Source organism: Monopterus albus, unplaced genomic scaffold, assembly GCF_001952655.1.
Source record: "Monopterus albus unplaced genomic scaffold, M_albus_1.0 scaffold23.1, whole genome shotgun sequence".
NCBI classification, from domain to species: Eukaryota; Metazoa; Chordata; class Actinopteri; order Synbranchiformes; family Synbranchidae; genus Monopterus; species Monopterus albus.
In genome coordinates this window covers 1,073,467-1,089,789 of record NW_018127903.1, presented here as the reverse complement: position 1 = coordinate 1,089,789, position 16,323 = coordinate 1,073,467, and the positions used below count along the sequence as shown (strand labels likewise).

The 16,323-nt window shown below is 42.2% G+C and overlaps 1 protein-coding gene across 10 annotated transcripts in view; it reads right to left on the bottom strand.

Annotated features, from left to right (window-relative positions):
• Nucleotides 1-846: 846 nt before the first annotated feature.
• The window catches only part of mctp1a (multiple C2 domains, transmembrane 1a), a 116,752-nt gene continuing 101,275 nt past the window's right edge, over nt 847-16,323 (bottom strand). For 8 of the 10 annotated variants that reach the window (XM_020594329.1, XM_020594333.1, XM_020594331.1 and 5 more), the window contains 5 exons: nt 15,128-15,187; nt 9,591-9,700; nt 8,836-8,945; nt 8,480-8,577; nt 847-1,923 (listed from right to left, as the gene is read on the bottom strand). In XM_020594329.1, coding sequence (XP_020449985.1) covers nt 1,852-1,923; nt 8,480-8,577; nt 8,836-8,945; nt 9,591-9,700; nt 15,128-15,187 — 450 coding nt within the window. In that variant the 3' untranslated portion in view covers nt 847-1,851. The remainder of the gene's footprint in view (nt 1,924-8,479; nt 8,578-8,835; nt 8,946-9,590; nt 9,701-15,127; nt 15,188-16,323) is intronic. The other 2 variants (XM_020594332.1, XM_020594334.1) reach the window with 1 other exon arrangement.

Below are 16,323 nucleotides of genomic sequence, written 5' to 3'. Positions count from 1 at the left end.
ATGTGTGTGTGAATGGGTGAATGGTGTATGATCTCCTGTAAAGCGCTTTGGCCAGTGTAACACACTGTGAGAAAGCGCTATATAAATACAGTCCATTTACCATGATCAAATGTCCCTTCTGGATGCAATGGAGGCTGGCTGCAGAGACATCTCAGCTGAAGATTGCCAGGGGTGGATAAGGCATTCTAAACGTTTCTTTCCAAGGTGCATAGCAAGAGACATTATAAGGTGTGATGTTGATGAGAACATGTGGCCAAATGCTGATGATCGTGTAGATTAGGACTTTTTGGTCTGTCATTTTGTTTTATTTTTGTCTATTGTTGTAAACACAGGGCAAAGTGCTTTTTTCTGTGATTACTGATAGCAATGTGCAAATGCCAATACCGTAAAGCCTTTACTGCAGCAATTCTGTCCTTTTTTTATAATCCATAAAGTACTGATGGCTCCACTGTACATATACTATATGAAATTTATCCACACACACAATTTTAGTGTGTTTACAGTAAGGCTGACTGAATTACTGTATTTCTACATTTTTGGATATCAAAGATGGTTTACATATTGTATAGAGTTCAATGAGAAGTAATGTAATTTTTGTAATGTGATTACTTTTTCACATTTTGACAGTCTGTGCACTATGACTGACTATATGTTCCTGTTGGATAGAAAACTAGTGCTAATGTTTTGATCAAATGACTCAATTATGAGCCAGGTTTGCTGTGTTTTGATAAAATTAGTATATGTAGAAAATGGTATTTTGCATTGTGAAATGTAAAGTTTGTATTTATTTAACAAAATGTGGTTTTTGTCCGAAAATGAACCATTTGGCCAGGTGTGTGATGTAACTGTGTTGCTGTGTTAAGAGTTTAGAAGAAGTATTTTAAGTATTGGTTAATGCTTGTTAGCAACAGCAAAAAAACTGTAATAGTGATAACTGTTTGGAGCTTTACACCAACTGTCTAATACTTAATTGTTCTTTTTTCCCCACTGAGTACTATTTAATAGTGATAATGTAATCACAGTGGGTTTCTTTTTTAAAGAAAGATCCACTTTTATTTAAAATTAATGCCAAGCTAATGTCCACTATGTTGGCTACTGTATTGAAAATACAGATACCATCACCTGTCTTCAGCCAGTTGGTCCCCTTTTGTGTCTGGGTAGAAGGACATATCTGGAGGCTACCACCATAATTGCTAATCAACCTGGCTGGCTGCGTTAAGGGGAGACTATCCAAATACTGCCAGTGAACATAACATCATTACCACATCAAATTAAATGGGGGGGGGTGTATTCTTCAGTACAAAAGCAATTTAAAAATATAAACATATTACCAACATCATTTAATAATTACAATATGAGCTAAAACCGATTCTATTGCAGTGATAATAGAGAGTTAGTATAAGGCTTGTATTTTGATAAACACAAATGTACTAAAAATGTGCATAATGATATAATTGTTAAAACTAATTTTACTCATTGTGTGACACTTGTGGTAAGCAAAGGGACAGTCCTCTGAGCTGTCAGAGTGATGGAGAGTAGAAACAAGGACTGTGGCACACACGGCTGATAAAAAAGGTCATCCTATCCATCCTTCCCACTCATCTTTAAAATCAATCAATGGTGATGAGAATAACTGAAGAGATTTCTGGTCTTGTTTTATACAAAAATTACACTTCAGGAAACTGTACTGTATATCATGAGTAATTTAAGACAGAAAAAACGCTCAAGACAAGAAAACAGGAAAAAAGGAAGGATAGTTGAGCCAAGCTGGTCCAGAGCCGTCTTCCTCTGCTCCTCGGCGCCCAGTAACGGACCGACAGAAGAGAGGAGTTGGTGGGCGGACACAGTCATCTACCCGGGGTTGTTTTTCTTCCTTTTATTTGGACTGGGATTGGGATCCAGTTTCAGCTCTCTGTACTGCACCTGTTAAAACACACAGTAACACATGCACACACATGCACACACAAACACACACAGCACCCGGTCAGGTGGAAAGAGCAAAGGATGCTTGAATAGCACAGAAACCCTCCAGAGGCACTCTGAGTCCAGCTGTGTGGAACAGTGGCCTCAGGGAAGGGATTACACACTGATTACAACACACACTAACACACACCTACACACAGATGTGCATAAAGACACTCACGTGTCTATACACACAAGAACACAATCCATTTACACTGTTCCAAGCTCCACATACACTCCTGCTTGTGCATAGACACACACAAACGCATGTATATACTGTAAATACTTCCACAGATGTGGAACAGTGGCCTGAGGGAAGGGATCACGCAAACAAACAGAACAGGGCAAGGGCTCATGGGAAAGCTTGGAGAGACAACAGAGTCATCTGAGTATGGTAAGATGGTGAGGAGAGAAAGGGCAGGGTGATGGGAAGGAGACAGAAGGTAGAAAACAAATGCACTAACCCTTTCAAAACCAAAGTCAGTGCTTAGCTGGTGGTTATTCTTCCTACAACACATTAACATCAGCAACTTAACTTCTGTGACAAAAACCCAAATAATTATTAGTACAATGCAATATAAATGTTAATTAGTGAGCTTTAGAGGTGTCTGTAGGTGGATTTTATTACCTTAGGACGTGTTATCCCCGTTTCTAGTCATTATGCTAAGTTAGCCAGTGCTTCATACTTAATGAGTGTATTGTTCTCATCTAGCTGGCAATAAGAAAGCAAACAAGTGTCTTCCCCTAAATGTTAAATTGATTCCTATAATCTTATAATTTACCAAGACATTAAATATATAATGACTATTTTTAATCACAGTTTTACTGCATTACTTAAAACTGACATTTCAGTGGCACATTGCAATCACTTCAGAGGAAGCGTCACCTGTTTCGCCCAAAAGGAACTGAGTCCCACTTGATGTGCTGCATTGCAAAGATGGTGAGTGAAACTGAAAAAGAAAACCCTCTTAAGTGACGGACACTCAGATGCAACAGCATCACAGTGGATGATTGTCAACAACCAGAGACTGTCACTTTGCAAGTCTCTCACTTTCAGATGTACACACACGTGCATGCACACACAAATGCAGTCACTATCCTAGATAGATTCAAGGCACTGACAAGCACTAGCCACTGAATCAGAATACTAATAGAAAAAAAAAAACTTAACAGTCACAGCACCAAAGAGCCAGTATTGTCTGAGGGATCCCTCCGAGGCTGATGTACTGTAGGCTACTCTACCTGTCTGACTGACTGACACGCTCTCTGATTTTCCAGGCAGACAAGAAACTGGCGTCAATATGGCTTCTCTGTTCTGTCTCATGGTGGGTCTGTCTGCTGTGGACGGGAACAGCAGCGTCTCTCAGCGCTGGCTGGAAATGAGCCTTTATCATCCCTATTCTACTGGTTTACACTGTCGCTTCAATTACGCTTTCCAGTATCCTCTGCCTGCAGTGTACAAATCTGAGATGCAAAGACACATGTTTGTGTGTGTGCTCTCATAAGCAAATATACATTTACACATATGAATACCAGCATGTACACACACACACACACACACACACACACACACCCTTGCCTCCCTCATCACACATAACTCCCTGCCACCCTTGCATCCCACCCAAATCCACAAACTACACACACACACACGTACTGTGGGTGTATTTCTGTTCCTCTGTCTCACAGTGATGATCACCGATGTCCTGTTAAGGTGCTTACAAGGTGGTTAGGCCAGCATGTGTTGCTCTATACGCCTCACTAGGCAGCCAGAATGCAGTGATTCAGATCTCGATATTCCTCACTGTCCAAAGGTAAACTAACATCCTACTAAGCAGCTGGACAAATACAACCTGTTTGCTGGATACGGTGAGAGAGGAGAGAGAACAGGAAATTGTCAGAAAGGCAACAGGGAAGTAATTCAGGTGTATAAAACAAGGGAGGAAAGGAATGATGGGAAGTGAGAGAATGAAGGAACAGAGATGGAGAAATGAAGCGAGGAAGGGCAGAGGGCAGGACACACTAACAAAGGAAACAGAAGAGAAAACAATGAGAGTGAGGAAGAGACTGGGTGAGACGGAGGGAGATCTGTGGACACTCGGGTGATGACAGATACTGTTCTCATGTGGGTGTGGAGCCTTTAATAGCCCTGCCAACTAAAGCAGACAACGGAACAAAAACCCAGGGGACAGAAAGGGATTTATATGGTCCCATCTGTGTGTATGCATTTGTGCAGTGGTTGTTTCATCAGGAGACTATGGGAGCCCTGGCAGAGTGCCCACATTGACTGTGATCAATGACAGTGGTGCATCCATGGACCAAGAAGTGAGTGAATGGTTGAATGATTTAATTCACTCATGAACGGACGAGTAAGACAACATGCATGTAGCGGAGTTACACGAACATACTGTGTATCTGTTAAAATCAAATAACTGCAAACATTCCACCTATGGAAATGTGCCTCTATATGCAGCTCATTCTCACTCATTGTCTGTTGAAAGCTTCAAACAAGATGCGGTGGATCCCAAAAGTAGGACAGGTATTGTGCGGGATCACTGGCTGTTAGTGGTGCCATTATACGGCCGAACTCCTACAGCAGCAAAAAAGGAACGCAGCAATTTAATTCTGAGCGTCTGCATTCCTGTCCAAACAAAACTCTTTGTTAGCGCACACAAAGAAAGAAAAGTTTGCATGTCAGTAAAAAGTAGTGTTTTGCTTCTCATGAAGAGTAGCAAAGGGAATTGACAAAAAGAAAAGGTGCAGGAAAAAAACAATATCTCAATCAAAAAGAGTTTCTCTGTGAAAGGCTGCCAGCCAGGAGAAATGGGGCTCATGTGTCACAGGTTCAATTCCACCTTACAGGTGACAGGTCTGCTATACCCTTGGCTCCCCGCTCACCTTAACCTAATAATACACACACAGGCAGCAAACCAATGAACACAACAACAGATAGTTAAAGTCAAAAACAGAAGAAAAGGCAGAGGAGGCAAGGAGAAAGTGGGACGTTAGCAAAATAAAAGAAGCCAGAATTGGGTGAAAGTAAAAAGTGAAGGAATGCAGCAAGCACATACAGTAAGCAATTTGGTACACGAGTGTGGGGTTTAAAGGGAACATCGGCAGGAGAGGCAGTGGGTAAAGACCCAGCGCTGCTCAAAGGCTCCTCCACCCTCGCTCCTCTCCTCTACTATCCCAAATGTTGACAGTACAAGTGCAAAACAGGCTTTCAAGTGTGCTCTGCTGAAGGGGCGCCGTGTACCGTGCATCATGCTTCGTTTAACTGTTACCCACAAAGCATCCTGGGACCTTCTCCTCTCTCCCTGTCTCACTTTCTCTCATTGAACCTTTGATGTTGCCAGTGTGGGCAGACAGACAAGGCAAAAATCAAGATGGGTGACAGTGAGCAAAAAAAAAAAAGCAAATAGGCAAGTAAATAAATGAAGCCAAAACGACAAGTGAGCTACATTTTAATGATAGTTATTCAGTTTTCAGGTCCTTTCCAGACAGTACAACCTCAGCAGTTTTCATCTCATGCAATGCCTAACGAAAAATAAGGGTTATTAAATCTTTCCAGGGAAGCACTAATGTGTACAGTTCAGACACATGCAGATCGGAGGACTCAGCACTCACATCTATTGTTGAGGGGGAAAAGAGACATGTCAAGGTGACATAAGGCGCAGAGTTGGGGAAAAAAAAAAAAATCACAAAGTAAGGAAAGTTTTGCCTATTAGCTGCAGTGGCGTGACACATACTGAATAGAGACTAATTGGCCAGATAAAATGAAACGTTTAAATTTGTTACAAAAACAGGGAAGGACGGAGTGACGGAGAGGGAGAGAGACCTCTGGTAGATGTGAGTGATGACATCTGGCAACGTTTCAACCTTTAACTATCCTGCCTTTGACCCCTGTTTGTCCAGAGAGGTTTCTTCCCCAACATAAATGTTGTCTAAAAATATTAACCCAACTCCCCGCTGCTCATTAGGCGCTAAATTGGAATTCAGGCTTATTTTTGTACTGGGGGTTTGATCTGGCTCCTTTACACCGATCATAAAGGGCCACTTGGCATGCTAATTGCCTTGGCCCTACTTATGCACTCCCTAGCTCACACGGCTAATAGTGTCGTAAAACATACTAGTGCACTGACACTTCCCAAACGGCAGGTAGGGAATACTTAGCACTGTAAAGGTGCTCGGTTTGGCCTCGTTTAACAGGACATGATGGATTCCTTGATAATGACCATAAAGATAGCTTACGCTGGTAAAAGATCCAAACCAGATCCAAGAAACTGTGACCCAGACAGGGACACAGGCTTTTTCATGCACACATTCACCATGCCAGCTTGTAGTGCTGCTGCTCTGAGAGGTTCATAATTGAAGTAAACTGTTGTGGTGGTACAAAGGTAGATCTGTCTCCCACTAGGGATTTGTTTTTTAAAAGCTGTTGAGAGCTCAGTGACAATGATTTCAGGAGCATTGTTTGAAAGACTAAAGCAGCTTCTGTAAACTGTTGCTGCTAAAGTTTCTTTTAGGTCCTCACTTATGCAGAAATGAAAGATGGGAAATCTATCAGAGTCCAAAAGCTGTTCCACAGTCACTGTGTTGCTCTATAGCTATATACATTATGATGCACTGCGGCCCAGTGTGGTTGCCCTTTGTATATAAAGTCATTAGAACCTCATCAGTTCTGGCTGCACTGAAGCACCTCCAAATGATGCGGAACAGTACACTGACCCCCCCCAACCCACCTCACATGCACAGTGTGTGTGTGGTAGGTCACACTAGGGCCCTGAAATAGCACTTCATTTGTCATCCAGGGTGTCAGGCATAGAGGGCCCCTGCATCAATGCCAGTGGGTGCCATGGACACGTGCCTGTGAGGAGGCGCTCCATTTGGACCTCAGCACCTCTCTGTATCATCCGACAGCCTCAAGGGCTTAATCCCCACAGACAGCTCTGACCCACTAAGGTGGGGGCAGGCAATGAGGCAATGAGGTGTACCCATCACCGGAGGCAGACACAGGACGCACTACAGAGCAGAACGTTCTGGTCTGTTTTTAGCCAACGACAAAGACCAGCATGTCTTCACAGCAAACTAACCTTTGGATTCAGTAAAAAAAATTGATCAGTGCAGGTCCCGGTTCTTAATCAAACTAGTCATCTCCAGTGATCAATCATTTCTACTTGTACCCATTCTTTCTCCTGTTTTTCCTTGTTGAGTTTCACCTTTCCTCCCCTGATATATATTCTGAACCCACTCACCTGGTCTTTCACCCTTATTGCTTGGTATTCCTCCAAACTGTCTGTGAAACCTGGCAACAATTACCATTCCAACAGCTGCAGGAGTAACTGTTACAGTAGCACTTACAGTATTACTTATACACTAGGCACAACTCCAGCAGCATGGCAACAGACCAGAGCACCCTGTCTGCCCTCATCTTCTCAAGCCAGCAGGGCCTCATTAGGAGCCTTGTAAAGGCCTCATACCTGCCAGGCCTGGGCCCCGTCACCACTCCGATGCTCCAGGCTCCAGGTGTGTAAGGCGGCCGTGCATGAGGGTGGACAGCTTGGGCTCATTTACACTGATGGCTACCTGCCTTGTGCCTACTGTTACAACAGACCCCAGTAAATTATAAAACTGCACAGGGGCCAAAAGGGGCGAACGTGGGGGTTGGCAGGGGAGCAAGGATTATAACCCTGTAAAAATGAAAGCACATGTGGGCAACAAGCGATCAAAGAGGAAGTGTGTCAGCGCTGATGTGGCAGTAGATCGGTCGTATCAGAGGCCCTTGGTTGTTCAGCCTCAACCTGCCTGTATGCATGTTTGTGTGTGTGTGTATATAGTCATGTGTGGGTGTCGTGAACTCAGCACAGCAGGGCTTAACAGCCACAGCGGACACCATCGGTGTTGGATAACACAGTGCCTTTCACAAGCTGCTGCTTAATTGCAGTTTAAACTGCACTTTGCTCTTGGTAACACAGCACATTACAGTTAACACACACACACACTTGCACACCTATATTTCACCTAACAAAGCATCGTCAGTCTTCAGCCACAAAGTTAATCTGATCTCATGGATAATGTAAGAGCAAAACCGCACGGGGCTGCTTAACTGCTGGTTTACATTCTGTTCCAGTTGCTTAGCATACCTGGGAACCAACAGCTAACTGTAATTGTGTGCGAGTGCATGTGTATGGAGTCAATCAACCTAGTTATATGCTGGGCAATGAACTCACTTAACCTTGTCATCTTATTACACAGCTAGAGATATGTATGTGGAAATTAAATCAGACTAAGAAGCTATTAATAGGAAAACAGAAATTACTTTGAAACAATTAGATCAAATGTCTGCATGGCTAAAGCATCAGCTAGTCAGGGCAACATGAAAACTACAACAGAGGCTGAGAAGAGGGGGAAAATGAAGAGCAGATAAGAAATGGAGCCCTAACTTTTGCCCATTTTTCTGGAGCTGACAGATTAATTGTAAAAAAGATGAGACAAAGATGAACGGGAAAAGTTCACCCACCACTTGTACATCTGAGGGCACTCTGGACAGAAAGTCTAGCAGCTCGTTGTTGTCAATGGTGTATGGGTCTCGTAGCTTTTTGGTGAATTTATTCACCCCTGTAGGGACAAAATGGTAGGGGCAGGTAGGGAAGAGTCAGGATAGAGAGGTGAACATCTACATGTATTACCATATGCCATACAAATTAATGTTTTACTCCCTATTGTTTCCCAGTACATTACATAAAACACAGCACAGAAAGGAATTTGCATTCTTCTGCCACACAGTGTATTTACATTTTAACTATACCTTTTTAATTAGATGACATATATACAGTACATGATCATAAAAATTCCATATTTTTGACATTCGCTCACCCCAGGCCAACAGAATATATCGTAGAGGGATGAAGTACATGATGACGGTGGCCACTCCAAGAGCCACGATGGCCAGCCAACTTAAGAAAGGCACAGTCCAGTTAAATGTACTGCAAAGAGAGGAAAAAAGTGGGACTGCAAAAATTAGGAGACATGGCAAAGAGCAGCACCCAAACATGCTGAGAATGAATGTGGCCCAGTCAGGAAGGGCTTTTTAATACTTTGATTCGTGGACACCCCTGTATTACCAATTCATTACACTCACCAGAACTGTGCAGAAGGAATAGTACATAGGCCACTACTGCAGGGTGAAAAAGGGCTACGACTAAATAAAATTCACACTGTCCAGTCAGAAAAATGTTTTTTTTTTTAAATTTACCTGTAAAAAGCAATTAGTTCTAAATCGGAACAAAATCCCCTCACTTCCCCTTCCTTTAAATGTATTTATATAAAAGTGAGGCTACCTGTACAGTAAATAAATGTGTCTTTATAGTTATGTGTGTTTAATCAGTATGTACATAATTCAGTTAAGAGGTCATGCAGGATCAAGTGAGATATGATGGACATAAAGACAAACAGCCTGTGTATCTCAGGTGTTGGGTGGCAGTGTTTTCCTAAGAGCAGCACTGAGTTATATTCAAGCTGGTAAGAGGAAGTGGGGCAAACCCCCCCCCACCCAAAAACCCAACACTACTATTTGTGAAGCAGAGCAAAGCAGAGCGGGCCAGGCGCCAAGGGGCGGGCTTACGACTCACTTCTTTATCCTCTCGCCATAGGAGGCCACATCATCCAGTGCATTCTGCACGCTGATGCACACGTCCTGAATGGCATAAAGCTTGTTCATGAAGCTCTTTTTCTCCGAGTCCTGCAAGAGGACAGATACAGATGTAGGCGAGAGAGAAAGAGTTAGAGTGGGACAGAGAAGAGATGGGAGGAAAGAGAAAGAGTAAAGAGAAGACAGAGGCTGGGCACAGGCATCCATGTGAAAACAATACATTTAAATAGCGACAAAGATTTGGAGCGAGGAGCCAAATCACCGGATATCCTGCATGAACTGACTGAGTGCTTTCATTCCAGGCAGAAATAAAGATATAAAGTCAGCAGAACAAATCAAACTGTTTTCCTCCTTACAAAAGCTCACGCGGGAAAATCTGAATATGTGAAAATGGAGACGGAATTAAACGTAAAGTCAAATGGATCTATCAGTCTTTGGGTGCTCTCTCTGCTTCTGCCAAGACAGCTAGGAAGACCATGTAAAGCCCTCTGTTGGTTTGGTGGCTGGCACATTGTGATGATTGTATCACAAACTGTGGCATGATGATCATCCCTTTGGTGGTGGAAGTAGTACTCAGATTGTTCACTTAAGTACAGATACCTGAAAACTGCACTTAAGTACAATATTTGAGTAAATGTACTTAGTTCCTTTCCACCACTGTCATCCTTATTAATGCTGTCACCCACCACGAGGAGCTCTTCCTTAACTTTTGATGGTTGAGACCTTGAGAATATTTTGAGGAGCAGGGGAAGAAACCTCAAAGATGGCTGGCAATTTAAAATCTATAACCTCTGAATCCTTACTGAAACAAAGGAAAGATTTTAAGAAATCATGCAACAGTCAACGAGCTGCCTGTTGACTGACAGGCAGGGATAGGATGGATCTGGACAGAAGGAGGTGACGTTGGCTGGGTGGGGACATCAACACGCAGACCGGCTGTGCCTGGATGTGATTGGTGCGCATGCTTGGGAGACAAAGGGGGTATAACACGAAGTGGATGACTTTCTAATACAATCACAAGAAAATTACAAGACTGTCAATCATCCAGTTCAAGAGCGTTACCACGCTAGCATGCAGACATGTCTAAAAATTCTTTTACTTGCTGATATAACAACAATGATTGTTCTCTCAGTGAGCTGTGGTTTTACCCTATTGTTAGAATAACTATTAAACAACTGAATTAAAGATTCCAGAAACTGTCTTAGTCCTGCTTTGTAAAATGGGGAAAAATAAGGATATTATACAAAATTCTCTATTCAAACCATAAGATTACTATGTAACCTTTCATTACTACCAACTATTTCTTTTGTTACAGAAACAATGTGCATAGCGATAGCTATGACACTGTTGAAGATGGGGGACACTGTTAGATCCAAAGAAAAACTCAAAGTAATACTTTACACCCAAAGAAGACAGTGAAGTGGTCAAAGACCTCAAACCTCCACGACCCAGAGGCCTTTACCACATTGTGCTCCTTAAGGCCAGCCCTCCCACCTCACCACAACCCTCCCACTGAGACCCAAAACAGCTCTCCATCCAGGATCAGATAATGTGAAAAATGAACCATGGAGCAGTCAGGGAGACCACATGGCCTCCTCAGCAAAACCACACAAGACAAATAGATATAATTAGACAGCGTCCCTGGGTTATTTTTCTTCGCAAATATTTTACAAGACTCCCTTTATTTCTTCCTCCCTTTCTTCACCTCAAAGTCCATCTGTTTTTCATTGCTTGCTCAAACAAATCTCAGAATGCAGGGTCTATTGTGTTGGGCTGGGTTAGGCCCAGCCGAACAAGGCTGAGCCAGGTTAGAGGCTTTTATTTTTGGGGCCAGACTCAGGAGAGGGTGTATGAGGGCCAGGGGAGTGGTGTGAGAGAGCAGGCGGGGGTGGACAGGATGGATCAGAGGTCACTGGAGTATAAACCATTGCCACATGCCCCTCGGACTGCGGTCTGACTCCTATTTCCTGTCTTCAAACACGGCTCAGGGAGGCAGGAGGTAGCAATAACACAGAGGGACACGGAGAACCTTGTTTTCCCAGCTTCCCTGCACACTGTGCACATATGGAGCCAGGCAACCTGTTCTTATAATGGAACCTAATATGTATACACACACACACGCCCTACAGCTATTAGATAAGCTTGATCTGCACACCTGGTCTTGCTGTGCGACTTTACAAATGATATTATGTCCTGACGCAGATTAGACGATGAGGGCCCTTGACTTTTACATGCAGTTTCTTCCTCTACTGAGCAAGTTTGTTCTAGACTCCAATGTCATCCCTTACAGAGAAGGGATTGATATAGAAAGGTGAGGAGAGAGAGAGCATTCACACATCACAGTTAAGGTTAAGTGAAGCTTCCCAGTGGCCTGGATATTTAATAGAATGGTGAAATATTTGAATAAGGGAAGTGAGCTTTGTAAGACACACATTTACACATCCTCAAGAATGGAGCCATCACTTGTATAATAGATTAAAACCAAGGACTCACTACTTTACAGGAGGGCCTGTATTTCCATCCGTCTCTTCCTGTGGCTGTCAAGAAAGATAAGTGCTTTTGTTTGGAGAACTAAAGGCAAAGTTAGTAAAATGAAATGCTGCAAGTCATGGTAATGCAGTACGCTACCAATCCCAGCACCTCTGACAACAGTGCTCCAATGGATGATGCCGCATGACTCAACTCATTCGGACAGTGTAATAAGCTTGCCTAATGAGTTTAGCATCATGCATTTTAATAGACTGCAACTGTAGGTTCATCTGTAAAAGGTTACGCTGACATGTTGCAGTAACTGCCAGTTCAGTCTGTGCACTACAAATTGTCATTACAGTCAGATCACACAGCATTCAATCTTGATGAGTTCGTCTGCTGTAAGACAAGTCTGAATATGTGTAGACATGTATACTTTTCTGTCGGGTACACAACATGTTTGCCTGTATACGAGTACAGTACAGTACTTATACAGTACCACTATATGCCATGTCATTACTTACACTTAAACAAAGTAAATCTAATTCTGAAATTAATTCTTAAGACTCAAGGCCTAGTTCCTGCCACAACTGAATTTGATATATGTAAACGAAATGCATCATAATGATACACATATATGATAGGAGCAGTAACAGTAGGTGAAAACAAAATGTATGCATGAATATCAAAACAAAACATTTATATATGTAATCTAGCCAGTGTTGTAGTCGAATCACTAAACCTCGAGTCCGAGTCAAGTCCCTGTTATCTGAATCAGAGCCATCAAGGTCTACATTAAAAAAGTGAGACTGCTCTCACCATTTTATACATTACAGACTTTCTAACAGTGTATTGCATCACCATATTGCTTGGCAATTTGATACATAAAAATCATTTATAAAAAGGTGGAGTGCACGCTTCACCGGAAGTGTGTCGGACACAGCATGGTGCTGGCGAACAGGTTCTAATATCAGTATCTTATGCCAAATTATTAGAACTATTACAAAAAAAGAAACAAAAAATTCAACTTCCGAGTCCAAATGCAGTCAATACTCGAGTCCAAGTCATCAATGCTCAAGTCAGATTTGAGTCTGTGTCCCAGACTCAAGTACTGCAACACTGAATCTAGCACCCTGAGCTGTGGATTGACAGAATATATGAGAGAAAATGTACAGTTTTTTCTTTTTTTTTTAAATTGAAAATCAACATTTAATATAAACACTTCAAATCTTGAGGCCTTTAACACTTCTGTCTTCATCATTTAATGGCCTTCTATTTTCAGGCGTGATCATTTATCGTAGCTCTCCTTTTTGAAAAAACATGTTTATTAATCTACTAGTGCAGGGCCGTGACCACTCAGTGTGATGTGAGCTCAGGGTGAAGTCATACTGTTGTGTATTAAATGAAAAGCACCACTGAGACAATTTATTTGTCCCATGAATGAAATGTTTCTCTGTGCAAAATAACTTCTCTGACATCAATTAACTCTAATCAGGTTAATAGCAGAACTATTTAGTGACTCTGGGTCCTTTGTTGGCAGAAAGTTGCATGCTTTAATTCCATGTGTGCCATTGAAGGAGAATAAATGCATCTTTTGTGGCTATGTCCAAAGTTTGCATCATAGTTCGGATGTGTGAAGTGTGATGTGAAGTCTCAGCCAATCACCCATCAGTTTAGCACTGAGGTACCCTGTTTGTGTTATCAGGCTGCATCACTGGAGTGCTCCCATCAGAAAACACTGTGGCGGGAAGGCTCATTAAAGTGATGCGAGTTGTTTGCATGTGTTAAGGAGAAACAACCCTCAGTGACACCAGAAAGAACCCAGGGACACACACACACACACACACACACACACTGAAACAGCCAAGTCAGTCTAACCACATTGCACTTGCTGCTAAATTGTGGTAAACAAATGTGGTAAACTCTCCTTGAAACACTTGATAAAATATTTAACATAGGAACAACACAGAGTGCCTCTGTGTACTCGACTGTTCCATTTTTCTTTCAGAGATAGCGTCATGGCAGAGAACGTCTCTATGCAAAAATGCAAAGTGAGCAGTTGTAAGCTTTGCAAAGACAGTTTGTTCTTCACTGACCCAAGGCCTAGAGCTAAACAAGAGAGAGGTCACTGAGGACTTAGCCTATTACGATGGACTCAAATATCTGTCCTATATCTACTGGTTGGAAATAGCTGGAGCCATTTGAGACCGTTTTAACCTCCGATCACATTGTTCTCCCTGCTGGGTTGCGCCATAAAGATGATAAACCTAACAGTTATAATGTAGCAGCATATATTCCATCACACCACAAAATGAGTCTGAACCACAAGTGGCTGCTGCTCATTGCTGCTGTGCTAAAATTGCACCTGTTTTTCTTTGTTTGTTTTTTGTTTTTTTATTTTGCCTCTCTCACTCTGGCAGCACAGTAAAAATTGAAATGTCATATAAAACGTGACAGGATGCTAATATGTGGCTCCCAGAGGGAATCTGAAAGTGTTCTTGTTGATTTTGTAACTGCACAGAGTCGGCATCTCTCCCATTTTCACCCCAGGAAAAAAGGAAGCGGGGGGAGACACTGAAAAGTTGAGCAAGTTGAGGAATGCTTTAGGGACAAGACAAATTCAATTTCCAAACCCTGTGAAAGAATTGGGAGTAATAGAATAATAATAATAATAAAAAAAAACTATGTATACAATTAGGTCTTGATCTTTTGTATATAAACACACAAGATGTATGCAGATCTATCTGTCCCTCCCAAAAACAGGACAAAGCAGTTATGTTTGTACATAGACATATTTGCCTGTGCAGAATTTTTAACCCAGTGCATTTAATGTAAAATTAACTTTGTGACTGACAAAAGTGCAACACTGTTCATTAGTAGTTCAGTAGTTTTGTTCTCTAAAATAAATCAAGCAAACACGTGCACAGTAGGCACACATCTGTCATAGTTCAGTTATGTATGTATCAAAGATAATTTAACAGATGATCATTTGCTTTCCTTAATTTTTGGGAAACTTTCAAACAAAAGAAAAATCTAATATTTACTTACAAATGGTATTTTTTGGCAGCAAGGAGTGCTTTTATGTCGACCATTTAAGTAGTTCGTCTCCTAAAACAAAGGCACATTATGTTAGTCAATAATTGTCCTTAAAATAAAAACATATATTTCACTGGTGTCTATTCAATTTATTACCACCTCTACTGAGAAGCGGTGAGATTTTACCCATTGAGAGTTTGGGCCTAAAAGAACATCTCCCCTCTGACAGGATATGAAAAACAAGAGGAGATGAAGGCTCTGTGACCAGCCTCAGATACCACCATGTAGCCTGGCAGCTCGCCAGAGCCACATGAGAGAGGCAGATGTTCCTCTTTTTTTTGGAGGCAGCATTTTCATTAAATAATTTATCCCACACAAGGAGTAATCCGTGAGTGAATGTGGGGAATACATCTCTATTTCCCTCCCTCTCTTTTTATCATAAACATAAATATCGGCTTGACTGGGATGTTGAGATGTGCTGCACGTCCTCCTGGCCCTCATCAAGCGGCTCACACACATAGGGGCCACGTTAAGACGTGAAGGGTCATCCCATAGGCCCAGGTGGATGAATGTGAGCAAAGTGTGTACAGTACATGTGTATAAGATGTACACAGTTTTGTTTGAGAATATCTATGCACACTGAGGGTTGCTCCCATAAAGCAAACCTCTAGTTAAGGCTGTGATTTGAAGATGGTCCAGACAGACACAGTGCTCTCTAGGAGCAGTTAGTCTCTGATGACCCTAGCCCCAAAGTGAGGGTAAATATTCACAAGTGTTTTAAAAAAAGGAATAAAGGAAAAAGAGAGCAAGTAAAAGGTGGTGGTGACGTATGTTCAGTTTGACCTCCGCTCTGTATCCTGACAAAAGCTTCCTGGTGTTATGAGCATGCATTTGTGTGCCTCTCTAATGTGACCGGGTGGCAGGAGGTTGTTTGCCACCGATCATCTTTACCCATTTTCCCCTGGGGACTCTCATCCCCTCCCTGACTCCAGCCACTCCATCAGGCTCAAGGTCGGTCTCACACACACACACACACACACAAACACCATCCTAGTAATGACAATACTCAGTAGTGTGTCAGAGTGCATTTATTAATGGCTGCAGACATTTCCCAACAAATAGATTATTAACTTCTGTCTGAGTAATGTTTGCTAACAGTTACTAAGCCCAGGCCCAATTCTACCCCACCTTGCCTCACCTCTGCTCTC